The sequence below is a fragment of the Hydractinia symbiolongicarpus genome, chromosome 8 (assembly GCF_029227915.1).
Source record: "Hydractinia symbiolongicarpus strain clone_291-10 chromosome 8, HSymV2.1, whole genome shotgun sequence".
In the NCBI taxonomy this organism is placed as follows: domain Eukaryota; kingdom Metazoa; phylum Cnidaria; class Hydrozoa; order Anthoathecata; family Hydractiniidae; genus Hydractinia; species Hydractinia symbiolongicarpus.
In genome coordinates this window covers 21106301-21119679 of record NC_079882.1, presented here as the reverse complement: position 1 = coordinate 21119679, position 13379 = coordinate 21106301, and the positions used below count along the sequence as shown (strand labels likewise).

Genomic DNA, 13379 nt, shown 5'->3' with positions numbered 1-13379 from the left:
CGAAAAAAAAACCCTGCAAAGCTTCATAGGAAAACTCCTGGCAAACTTGAAAATAATTTGTTTTTGTTTGGGTTGCTTCGCTAAGGAGCATAGCAAAAAGCAAAAAGCAAAAAAAAAAAAAGGTCAACAACGCTTAAAGTACTAAGCGACAAGAATTTTTCATTACTATACATGAAATGTATTATTTATTTCAGGAGACTGGGAAAGAGTGAGAGTGGGACTTACTTGATTGATTGATTGTTTAGTATATACGTAGAGGTCGCCCTAGCGTTAAAAAATACGTTAATTAAGTTTAACAGGTGGTACTGAATGAGCAATTGAGGATGACAATATAACTCTCTCTTCTTTACTATGGACTTCAATATAGGAATCTATTTGATTGAATAATATATTATTAAAAAAAGAAGAAGAAAAAATTTTCTATGTTAGTTTCACAATACTCAAGAAAAGAAAAGTTTAATTTCGGAATTTTTCGCATCTTTTTTGGAAGAGAATGTAAGAATTTTTTATTTTTATACTTTATTGTTTTGTACTGCTTGCTGCGTAAATGTGAAAACAAGAAGTCAAAAAATGGGTTTGTATTTAGGGAGCAAAATACAAATTTCGAATGTTTTTTGGGTATCCAAGCTTGACAACAGCTGTCCTTCATTAAATTTCGGAAACAAATATCTTTTTTTTTTCTTTTTATCATACATTTTTCTTTTATACATTACGACATGTCCTAGTTTTGGATTCCAGATGCTAAAATAAGTTTAAGTAAAAAAAGAATAGTCAATACTTTTTTCATGGCCTGGACAAACACAGCGAGCCTAATATGTAGTTATTTATATTTTATTGTTCCTTATTTCTCCTTATATTATAAGTTTTTTCCAGCGTCGCTGATTTAATAAACTAAAGAATTAAAGAAGTATTCCGTGATGAAATGTATTTTAATTTCACCAACCCGCTCCCTTCTCAAAGCAAAAAAAATCCCTATCAGTAGCGGCCGCTGTCTCCTTCAACATAGTCTGGTCGTTTAATTACAATAATTATAATTTAAAAATAAAAAAAATGTTTGCTTTTATTAACAAGTCGTAAATAATTCAGTTTTCGGCTAGGTCTTGCAGTAAAAAGTCCAACCGAATATTTATTTACCCCCTGGTGATTTGGTTAAACTCTTGTTGTGATTGGACAGATAAGAAATAGTTTCCGCGAGGCAGCCATATTGAAATTAAGAAACAACAAATCCTCGGGAAGTATGAGACGACTCTGAAATTCAGAGAAAACTTTACTCACATTGTGAATAAATAAGATTAATTTTCGCTTTCTATTTTACTAATTAGAAAATACGAAGATGAGTGCCAAAAGGCGCAATCTTCAAGGATCTCAGACAAGTCTTACGAGACAAGATGAAATGGAACTTCAGGGCAGATCAAGACCAGAATCAGCTTCATCTCGTAAAGCATGGCTTGATGATCACGATGGACCTGGACAAGATGACGTGGACTTCAGTCCAAGACAAGCCACTGTTGATTTACCCTCAGCAATGGCAGCAGAACCATACAGCATGCAAACTAAAGTTACTCGTGATGTTCGAGCAGATGGAAAAGCCCCACCTGTGGATTGTTTTACAAGATTCCTAAAAACTTTAAGAAGTAAGTTTTCAAACATTTCCAGTTTTATCTTCTTCTCATTTTACAGCAATATCTTCCACAACCAACACAACCAAAATGTGTAGAAAAAATGATGATATATATATATATATATATAGCTATATAATATATTGTAAATTGCAACCTTAGATCTTGATTTGCTTGGGTCCATACACAAGTTTTCATAATTTCAGCTAACCATTGTTTAAATAATTCTTTCTTTTTTATATCTTATTGGCAATTAAAAAAAGGAAGTAAACTGTTATAAATAAAGGCTCTGACCATGAAAGAACTATTCAGTGGCCTGTGGATAAATCTACGGGTTCACCTGTCTTTTATATACCACATTTTATGTGTCACGCAACTGCAGTTACCATTTTGTACAGAGACAGACAGATGACAGCTGTTATTACAGAGAAAGGAAAGTTACAGTTTCTTCACATATGTTTTAAGTAGGGCTACTGCCAATAACAAACTAGATTTTTTGCAGTGAGACTAGTTATTTCTTCAGGAAATGAGAACTATTCATAATGTCCATGTTTACTTTCTTTTTTCAATACAGAAAATAAGCAAGCAACTTAAACTCTGAAGAGGTTATCATGCTAACAAAGTTAGAAGATGCAAAAAATTAAAGTTTGAAATTCTATGAAATTGCCAAAACATGCATTTCCCGTAGTTTTATAAATAGAGTTATTTTCTCTATGGGTACTAATAACTGACTATATAACTGATTTCTGTCTCACTCTTCAAATTCTATGCACAAATCTATTATAGTTTCACGCACACATTTTAAAATCACAATATCACAGCTTTTTGTGACAAGAGTAATTCAGTTTAGTGCACATAGTTGAAAAAACTTAATTTATGAAAGCATGTTTTTGCACTTTCATAAAATTTTAAACATGGTAAATTATTTTTTTATGTACTTTGTTAACATACATAATAAAGCCAAACACATCAAGAGCTCATGCAGCAATGATGACAAATGTTATGGGGTTGGGAACCATCTTGGCATAACTTGTGTTCAATGAATACATAAAGTATATACATAAAAAAGAAATATCTAGCAACAATACAACCTTTATTCAACACCCTTCAATCATAAAAGCTTTCAATGACAAACACAAAATGAAATTCTGTCTCAAATGTTTCTCAGAACAACATTGTACTGGTGCAGAAAAGTTATACAAGAAGCTTTAAAATTACTGTATAGCTACTGAGAGGTAAAATTGTAATCAAAATATCCCATGTGCAAAAAATGGTGTATATATATATATAATAAGGGTGCTATGGGATGGATAAAGAAACCAAATTTAAGGGGAATTAGATCTATAGGACATCATCTTGATCCTGATGACTACATATAATTTTTTGAAACCATCTATATTTAAAAGTACGTTTATCAACAAGGGACATATTTAGGATTTTGCAGTGATATCTTTCAGTAGCAAATCAATATAGAAAGTGTTGCGGAGAGGTTGCAAAGGCAAAGGCATTAAGCACAGAGGAAAGGGGCACAGCAAAGGCAGGCAAGGAAACGAGAAGAGGAATCAGCAAGGCAGGGGTAGGCAAGGCATGGGAGGCATAGGCAAGGGCATAGTAGGCAGGCACCAGACAAGGCATAGGAAGGGTAGGCAGAGGCACGGTCAGTGCTGGCAAGGCAAGGGAACGGCAAGGCAGGGGCAGGCACCTCAATAGACCCCCCCCCACTACAACTCAAAGACTATTATGTATCGTATTAGTCCATGATTCTAGAAATATTTAGGTGCAAATATTTCAAATTTAAAAGCTCAGAAAAAGGTCTCAAATTTATACCAAGTCAATATACAGTGAATCATGTTAGCAGAATTATGAGCGAATTCCAGTATTTAAACAATCGGTCATAACGCCCTTGGTTCCAATAACAACAACATTAAAAAGTCAAGATATAGAAATAATCAGAGAAGTCCACAAGAAAGGCAAAAGGTTTTTAGTAAAAAAAGCAGGTTTATCAACACAAAACTTTTTAACAAAAAGTGATAGATCCATTACAAAAACAAAGCATCTTTGGGCTCTATAAATTAAAGTGATGAATGTATGCAACTCCCCCCTTTACGACTCAAAAATTACTACTAAACTCAATATAGCTAATAGCATACACTTATGAATACCTAGTTGTTGTAGGTGCAAGATAATTATGTTTTTCCTAGCCCTGTCCAGGATTTGAACTTGGATCTCTCATTTGCATGAGTGTCATAGCCATTAGACCAACAGGGCATAAATATATATATAGATGAAAAACTTAACAGGTGCATCTTATACATGCTTACGGATTTACAGCACACATACTAACTAGACGGGGGAACCAGGTGTGAAAATGTCTGGTTAAGTCACAAGTAACTGTGACCGGACATTAAATGTCTGGTGGATTTTTAGGAATTGTCACCTGTGCCACGCTTTAGTACAAGTATGCACTATATCAATAATTTTGTGTAGCGCACACAGCATTAAGGTGTATCAGGTGTAATATACATTTCTTAAAAAACAACCTTCCTGCCAAAAAACAATTTACGTATGTTGTGCCCATCGTATCAAATTTTCTCAAAATGTTCCTGGCAAAATTTAAAAAAGGATTTTTAATCCAGGGTGAGCACTTAGTACAGATAAACAATGCCGTACATCCACATAATAGCCTTACACAAAAAATTGTAGTGCAACTTTAGTTATATAGAAACACAGGTACCAGCCTGACATTAACATAAGTCCAAGCGCTTAGTATATACAGGTATATTGCGTCGCCCATCTGTATAGGCATAATACCTTTATAGGCAGCTAAAACAACCACTCAGCATTTTATTTTGTGGAAAAGTTGTTGTCACATTTAAAATAAAAACACAGATTATAACCTATTTTAACCCTCTTAAATCAAAAATAATCCTGCAACATTTTAGGGGAAAAGTTCCTGTAAAACATCAAAAATTAATCGTGACATCGGACAGGCGTAACACATTTTCCAAAAAAAACTTATTGCAACTTTATTTAAATATAAAACAGCATAAACTCCCTGTTGTTACCCTGCCCAGCTAAAAATGAAACAGCGGTACATGTTTATTTTGCACAACAAGTTTTATGACAGTAGGATATAAAGCTATATATAATAGGAATTAATTAGGCTAGCTTGGAAATTAGCTAAGGCTGGAGTTAAGCATGATATCCCACACTGATGTAAAGATCATGTCAGGTTACAGAAGCAGAAATTATTATGACATTATTTCTATACATATCAGGAAATTAAATAAGAAATATATATTTGAAGGTTTTCAAAATATGTTGACAATTGCATAAGAACAACTTGTCAGAATTAACAAAGCCTCTGTAACAGAAAATGTAGATGTTACTTCAAAAAACGTTTTTCGATATATAAATAATTTCTGTTTCTGCAACTTGACACAAACTGGTGCATGCAAAGTTGATTTTCTGACCTACAAAATGGCAATGTTTACTACCCTGGGTCTTTTGTTACGTGCATCCAATATGGTTACAATCGTTCACAAAAATATGACTTTTCAATCCGCCTCCATGTCATTCAATGTTAAGAAGTGACATTTGTGGCTGAGCAACGTAAAGGATTATACGTGACCATATCAACCTTTATATTTAAACTGATCATGAGTGTGGACGAAACGTTATTTTGCAAAATGTGTATATCTAGCTAGCTATGTTCTTTTGCTGACTTTGGTAACTTTTTGGCTCTTAGCTTTTGGTATAAAATTGCCAAAGACAACAAATTGTATGGACGATCGTAGCTAGAACCAGCTATGTGTTGGGGCATTCTAACAGTGTAGAATTATCTCACTCACTGTGTAGTATATGTAGAGCTAGCTAGTTATAGCTAGAAAATCTATCTGAAAGAATATTTCTATTAGGAAGCTATCTTAGTTCTAAAATAGCTAGCTATATGCTATCTTAAGTTCTGTTATTATTCCAGCTAAGTCAGTAGTTTTATACTAGGAAGCTTTAAGTGTGAGTAAGACTAAGAAGGAATATGTTGCATGTTAAAAAAGTAATGATATATCAACTATATAAATTACCCTTTCTTTGTTTTCTTAAAAATGATGTTCCGTCCATTGTGATCATAGCGATATGGGTTTGAAGCGTAATGTATCTTAGAAACGGTCACGTGATATTAGTAAAAGTAACCCATGGATCACATGGATAAAACAGTACACAGAGTTGCTCTTAACTGCAATCCTCGCTGAACCATCTTTAAATTAGATAAATTACTCGGCAACCCATTCAAAAAGTTGACGAAAACTGGAAATTTTGATGTATAGGTGCGGAAACCCTATAACCCTCCACCGTCCCTTATAATTGCCTTATTTAATGAGGAAATGAGCTCCGCTTCTCTCCCCAAAAATTTGCTTTTGGTGATATATACCCAGGACAACAGCAAGTATAGGATATATTACCTGCACATAAAAATAAAGTACAATAAATAGAAAAAATAAAATAAAAATTTTTTTTCCATATCTTACCCGATGCCAAAATTATATTTTGACAAACGTAAAGGTTAGATTGTGTCAATTTAGTAAAAATATTAAAACAAAACAAGAACAAACTGCATTTTTGCTATCATCAGTCAAGGAGAAATGTTTAATGCATAATTTATTAGAGGAATTCCAAGATAAAAATAGTTAAATTTTGTAGAATAGGGCTTTAAAGATTTAAGAAAATTAAATATTGTAGTTAAGCTTTTATAAGCGCTATATGTTTACTTACGATAATTGCTAACCAACATGCAGATTCCAAGCTCGTAAGGCTTTCAGACATCCCAATACATTATGACATCATAGTTTATGCAGCATAATTAAATCTAAAAATATTTCAATGCGAAAATCTTGAGAATAAAAACAGCTTTTAAAAAAGTTAAAAACACTTGTTGAAAGCTCTACAACATGAGTTCAACATAATTTTTCGCCTTGGGTTGCCTTTAACACCTTTTTTTTCTATAAAATATAAAAATAGACGACATAAAAACCCTTCGTTAATGATTTATAATTGCTGTGTTCGTTGTTTTGTTCACCTGTCATATCAAATGCTAGCATCTTTAGAAATCAAATGTTTTTGTTGTATTTCTAGCCCAATGTTCATGATATCAGCACAGCTATGCAATAGCTAACAAATTTTTATTGCATGTAAAAATGCAACCAGCTGCTTTTTATGAAAGGAAAACAACTCAAATCGTGATCCTAACTTCCTAGCTTTTTTTAATAAACTAGAAAATAACATTTTCCTAAAAATATACACATTTTATAGCTTGTGCCAGGTCAAGAACAAGTGATGCCGCTTGTTCCACGAGTGCGGTCTTTTCCCCGCAAGGCTATTTTAAATGAAAAGAAGAAAACAGATGCTAAGGCAATGAATATAGGGTTAAATCCACTATACGCTGAGACTGACTATATTCTACATAAAAGCCACCAAAAAGTTTATAAATCACAAACTAAAAATTTTAATGATATCCATAATAATACTGTGAATAGGAAAAAGCAAAGATTTCCAAGAAGTTAGTAACTAATAAACAATGGAATATTACATATTTAAAATATTGTATGTTGACCGGCTGATTTTTTATTTAGGCCTATGGAAAACTAGGTTAACAGAAGATACTGGAGATGATCGAGAGTTGTATGTTAAAACAACGCTTCGCGAGCTTGCCATTTACATTGCTTTTATTGTGATCCTGTGCATCAGTGAGTCTTCAGATGTTTGTATATAAATTGTAGAGAATGTCCTATTTTTCAGTTTTAATAATATTCTTATTTTTTCTTTTAGTGACTTTTGGTATGACTAACAGTACCATGTATTATTTCACCAAAGTGATGAAAGGTATGTGTAATTAAAAAAAAAAAATCGAACCACGTTTAATATCTTTTAAAAAATTTGCTTCTCAAGTTAAAGTACTTTCCAACTTTATTAACAATAGCATTAAATGAATTTGTTCTGCAGATCTTTTTGACGGGGACGATTTTAAAAGTATAACCACAATGCAAGGCTTCTGGGAAGTAAGTAAAAACAGGTTGATGACTGTTTACGTATACATACACACCATATATTCATAGATTTGTTTGTTGAGACTACAGGATTCAATGGATTTACAACAATGAAAGACTTTTGGACTGTAAGTGCACACACACCAAATAACATTCACTGTTTTTCTCTCCACCTATTCATATATGACATATACATTGCGATATGGAAATCTGAATAATATATTAGTTTTTCTACATTTTTAGTACGCAGAAGGTGGACTTGTTAATGGATTGTATTGGGAAAAGTACTACAACGACGAACCTGTGAAAAGCAATGAACGTGGATATATTTACTTTGAAAATAAGATTTTGGGAAGACCAAGATTACGACAAGTTCGAGTCCGAAATGATTCTTGCGTGTAAGCTAAAAATGTAGATTTTATCAATATAGATTTTTGTTAACAAAAAGAAGAAAATTTGAAAGTAAAAGCTTTTCTTGTGTCTTTTAGTGTTCACAGTGACTTCAAAAAGGAGATTAAAGAGTGTTATGCTCCCTACTCACCAAGTGTTGAAGACAAACGATCTTTTGGAATAATGAATGGTTCAGCGTACGTACTACCTTTAATTTTGTTTATGCTGTAATATATTAAGAAAAACTATATGTAATATATACAGGTATACTTTTATTGGGATTAAATAATAAAATTTGTTATAGTTGGACGTATGCAACTGCCAGTGAATTGGAAGGACGTAGTTTTTGGGGCAGGATATCCACGTATGAAGGAGGTGGTTTCACTCAGTTACTTTCACCGGACAAGAAGGGTGTAACAAAAGGTGTAATTGCAGACTTAAAGGTAATTTGTGTTGTGGCAGATATTTTTCATTTAGTTTTATGATGGCTTACATAACTTTAAACAACTTTTGTTTCTTTTAGAAAAACTTGTGGTTGGATCGGGGTACACGAGCTGTTTTTATTGACTTCTCTGTTTACAATGCAAACATCAATCTGTTCTGCATTATCACGTAAGTTTCGTGCTTTGGTTTCATTAACGCTGTTAATTGCCGTATTTACTCAAACGGACACAAGCCCTTATTTGATTTTAGAAATTTGAGGAGAGGCGCTCTTCCAGGGAGACGCTTATTTGGTATATTACTAAACATTGATATGAGCATGTAATTTAAAAGTTAATTTAACAAATCTTGTAAGACACCACTATTTACGAAATGAAAATGTCCCTACGGACTAAATTTGTTTTATTTTTGGCTTTACTCAATAATAATTTCCAAATAAGCGCTTTCTCTGAGGACTATCAATGATGCACCCTTTTTTAAAAATACAAGGGTGCTCATTTAAGGAAAGGCGATCATTCGAGGGAGGCGGTCATTAAATACTTTCTATTATAATCATTTAAGGGGATCGAGTAAATGCGGACGGTTTCTTGAAATGAAAGTATACATTTCACAACTTAAAAAATACACTTAAACAGTTGTAAATAGTTTATTTTGTTTTATGTAGATTGGTTTTGGAATACCCTGCAACTGGAGGTTGCATACCTTATTCTAAATTTCGTACCCTCAAGCTTCTTCGATATGTTACCACAATGGATTATGTAGTAATGGCTTGTGAAGGGTTATTTATCCTTTTCTTGCTGTACTACTCCATTGAAGAAATCATTGAAATTAAAAAACACAAAATCGAATACTTCAAAGACTTTTGGAATATCTTTGATATTGTTGTTATCCTGATGGGAATTATCTGTATTGTGTTCAATTTGTATCGAACACTGGAAGTCGATAATCTTTTAAAAGGTTTGCTATCCAATGACAACCAATATGCTAACTTTGAGGTTCTTGGCTACTGGCAAGAACAGTTTAACGATTTCGTTGCAGTTGCCGTGTTCTTTGCATGGATTAAGGTAAACCTGTTTTTTAGTTTTGGATTATTATAATGACGTAGTATTTTTTATTGAATATACGTTTATGTTTTCCTAAATTTTTGTCTTGTAGGTTTTCAAATACATCAGTTTTAACAAAACCATGACTCAATTACAATCTACTTTGGCTCGTTGTGCAAAAGATATCGCTGGTTTTGCAGTCATGTTTTTCATCATCTTCTTGGCATATGCTCAATGGGGATACCTAATTTTTGGTACTCAAGTAAAAGACTTCAGTACTTACTTGGACAGCGTGTAAGTATTTCTAAGTTTAAGTTTTTAAACTTGTTATTTCTTGTGAGCGAAGTATGTTAGACTTGTAAAAATTGCATTTTTTAGCTTCACCTTGTTCCGTATCATCCTTGGAGATTTTGATTTCCACGCCATTGAAGATGCCAATCGTATCCTCGGTCCAATCTTCTTTATCACTTATGTATTCTTTGTGTTCTTCGTTTTAATCAACATGTTTTTGGCTATCATCAACGATACATATGCTGAAGTGAAATCTGATTTAGCGCAGCAGGAAAGTGAATTTGAGATCGGTGATTACTTCAAGAAAGGATACGATAAAATGATGAGTAAGCTGTCATTCAAACGCGAAAAGATTGTTGACATTCAGAAAGCTCTACAAACCGCTGATACCAATCAAGATAACAAACTCGACTTTGAAGAATGGAGAGCTGAGCTAAAAGCGTGAGTATTCTTTTAGATTAAATGCATGTTCCTTATATTACAAATTTCTCAGTAATTGTCCATTTATAATATAGACGTGGTCATGCGGATGCGGAGATTGAAGCAGTGTTTGCCAAATACGATCTTGATGGTGATCGCATATTGAACGAAGTCGAACAAAAGAAAATGCAAAATGACTTGGAAGGACAAGAGGTACATCATGGTTTTATAAAAACGGAGAAAAAAAATCACCCGTTGTCTTTCTACTTTCTTGATTGTTTCATATTATAGGCGGAGTTGAACGAAGAAATCGAGGAAGTTGAACGTGCAAAATCAGACGCGGATAAAATGAAAAGTAAGATGAATGTGAGAGATGATGATGATGATGACAGTGATGATGGAAGTGAGGGCGGTGGCCATCATGGAATACCATCTGAAGAATTTACAGTGTAAGCATTTTAAAAGTCTATTAACAAACTATTGCGTGGTTTTTTGTATTTAGAAATAGTCACTGTTTTACATGAATTTGAATATCTTTAGGCTAAGTCGAAGAGTCGACCGTGTTGAACATAGCATTGGTAGCATTGTTTCGAAAATCGATGCAGTTTTGCTGAAGTTAGAAGCAATGGATAAAGCAAAAATTAAACGGCGCGAGACCATGACAAAACTTTTGGATAGCATCTCCGAAGGTGGACAGGGCGGTGATGATAACAAACGGGAACAAATGGAGAAGCTTGTTCGAGATGAATTAGAGAGATGGGATAGCGATGCATCTCTTAAACAACGGTCAGGAAGTGGCCACACAAGAAAAACGAAAGGAAGCTCTGTATCGATAAAGGTATATTTACATTGTGTAGTCGTAATATCACCATTATGCACCCCCAGACACGTCAACGATATTCAAAGAATATTTGAGTTACACGTGTGCAATTTTTTATTTCAGATCGACCCTTAACCAGCGCATTTGACTTCTGACGCTTTATCTAATTATCGTCATGTACTGTTTTGTCGTAGGAGGACGCTTCATTGTCGAAATAAAATGACTTCTTGTCGCCACGATTTGACGTTAAGTAACCGAGATTCATTTAAATGCACTTATCACCACTGCTTTTTGTTGGGCACGTTTGAGGAGGTAGCGTGTGTTGATATCGGAGAGCACAAGTAGCTGGGGAGAAGAGTCACTCACACGCTGTACTTTCTCAGAAATTGGGCGTTGGATTTTATTTTGTATATAACTTGTGTTATGCACGTTGTAATTTATTGTAAATAAATACGTCGTTTCAGTTCGTTAAAGTTCAGAGGACGAGATAATACTTATTATTATTCGCTGCGTGTATATATCTTACATGTATTATCGTATTTTAGTTATATGTACTCAAAAGTTCACTTCTTTATCCTAATTCTTTTTTCATTTACAATTTCGTTTATAAGGAAAATGAGCTAAAACAAGTTTTGAGTGGCAATAAAAATGAAAAATTATTTTGCATGAAATTTCTTATTGTTTCAATCTATTCTTTCCTTAACTTAAAGTAAATACTTATAATTATAAAAAAACAAATAAAAAAAGTAGAAAATTAGAAAAAAATTCTTTGTTCACACTTGACAATTTTCGAAATATACGAACGCATTTATGAAATATTATTTTAACAAGGCAAGAGTTCGTTGTCAACCATATTGTTTTATTCTATGAATTGTCGTTACCATTCGATACACAACTTCTCGATACGATACGAAATACAAATTGATTCGATACACAACTTCTCGATATTAATACGGCAAACAACAGACAACGATTTCTTTTCTTGCGCATTTTCTTTAATTTAAATGGAGCAAATTAATTTAAAAAGTTGGATTGGATTTTATCGAATTGTAAAAAATATTATTGCTTTTAAATAAATAATGTGTCTTGTGTATTTTTCTTTTACTCTCTCCAGGCTCTCTTTCGTAGCAAGCTGAACGATTTCGGATTAGTAGATACTGGAAAACTAAAAATAAATTTAATTTCCTGCCTCATTTTGACAGTAACGTCATTATCATCCGGAGCATTCATTTACTCGATCAATTTCGTTGAAAACAGCATTTTTTAATGAATGGATTAAAAAATTATAAGTTTGATAACATTAATTCTTTTTTTAACCAGGCTGGTCATCATTCTTATTTTTCTATTGTTATAAACAATAGATCTATTGTTCTAAACAATAGACCTATTGTTCTAAACAAGCCTGATATTCTTATAAAGCATATTCCCGTAAGAAAAAAGCGTGTATTCCGCGTGTTTTATTTCACTGCGCCTATTTTTATAACAAACAGCCAATTGTTATAATAAAGAGCCAATTTTTATTCACTGATAGGTTACAGGAGAAAGAAAAGGCCTTCTAAATAATTTTCCAAAAGCGGAGTAAGAGCTTGTAACAATGATGTGGATTACTTTTGATGGCACCTTTTTATTCCAGCACAACACCAGTATTTGATTAGCTTGCTGATGATAACTGATGATGAAAACAAGCATAACACCAGCACAAAAAGCGTTACATGGCTGATGGGTGTGGATACATTAAAGAACATAAATGCGATACATTCTTGTCCCAACTGCCTAGGATTTCAAGAGTCACTGAGAACTACTGATACTGTAAACAATGGTCTTGGCGGAAACTCTCTTACACAATTTCTTTACATGATCACTGTAAGAAAGTTTCCATCAATACCAATGCTCAAAAACTTTACTTTAGACGAGTTAATAAGAATTTCACCGTTAACATTGAAAGAGAAAAATTTCTTTGGATTCCCAAAAATGATTAACTTGCAGTTGTTAGCATCGTGCTGCAAACCATTTCTGGAGAACAAAAGGTGAGATGACATAAGAGCGCTTTTCTTTTTATTTTATAATTATTAGGACTAGATGCATAAAACGAATTGTCATCGGCATAATTACAAACATTGACATCAGATGAATCAAATTGAAGCAAAAAATCGTGATTGTATATATTAAAAAAATGGCCTAAATGGAACTTTGTGGAACACCAGATAAGATTTCACACCATTCAGTAAAGGTATTATATATAACAACTCTCTGGGAACGATTTCTTAAATAACTGTACACAACAGAGAGAGCATCATGGAAAAAACCGTACGCA

At 33.2% G+C, this 13379-nt stretch overlaps 1 protein-coding gene across 3 annotated transcripts; it reads left to right on the top strand.

Annotated features, from left to right (window-relative positions):
- The first annotated feature begins 337 nt into the window (after positions 1-337).
- LOC130655671 (polycystin-2-like) lies at positions 338-12156 on the top strand. Of its 3 annotated transcripts, none has more exons than XM_057458448.1 (16): positions 338-495; positions 1323-1634; positions 7247-7360; positions 7443-7496; positions 7730-7788; positions 7904-8058; positions 8149-8247; positions 8355-8493; positions 8574-8662; positions 9156-9555; positions 9647-9828; positions 9913-10266; positions 10341-10458; positions 10537-10694; positions 10786-11083; positions 11260-12156. In XM_057458448.1, the coding sequence occupies exons 2-16, from the start codon at positions 1334-1336 to the stop codon at positions 11281-11283; spliced, it is 2544 nt and encodes an 847-aa protein (XP_057314431.1). In that variant the 5' UTR covers positions 338-495; positions 1323-1333; the 3' UTR covers positions 11284-12156. The 3 variants fall into 3 exon arrangements, with proteins under 3 accessions (XP_057314431.1, XP_057314433.1, XP_057314432.1); XM_057458450.1 differs by having other exon boundaries at positions 11189-12156; XM_057458449.1 differs by lacking the exon at positions 7730-7788 and adding an exon at positions 7617-7672.
- Positions 12157-13379: the final 1223 nt, after the last annotated feature.

What these genes read in the sequence shown, in the direction of transcription:
- LOC130655671 (XM_057458448.1), top strand. Translation starts at nt 1,334, where the DNA reads ATGAGTGCCAAAAGGCGCAATCTTCAAGGATCTCAGACAAGTCTTACG. An exon ending in GTCCGAAATGATTCTTGCGT is followed by an intron (nt 8,059 to 8,148) that starts GTAAGCTAAAAA and finishes TGTGTCTTTTAG; the next exon opens with TGTTCACAGTGACTTCAAAA. An exon ending in AATCTGTTCTGCATTATCAC is followed by an intron (nt 8,663 to 9,155) that starts GTAAGTTTCGTG and finishes TGTTTTATGTAG; the next exon opens with ATTGGTTTTGGAATACCCTG.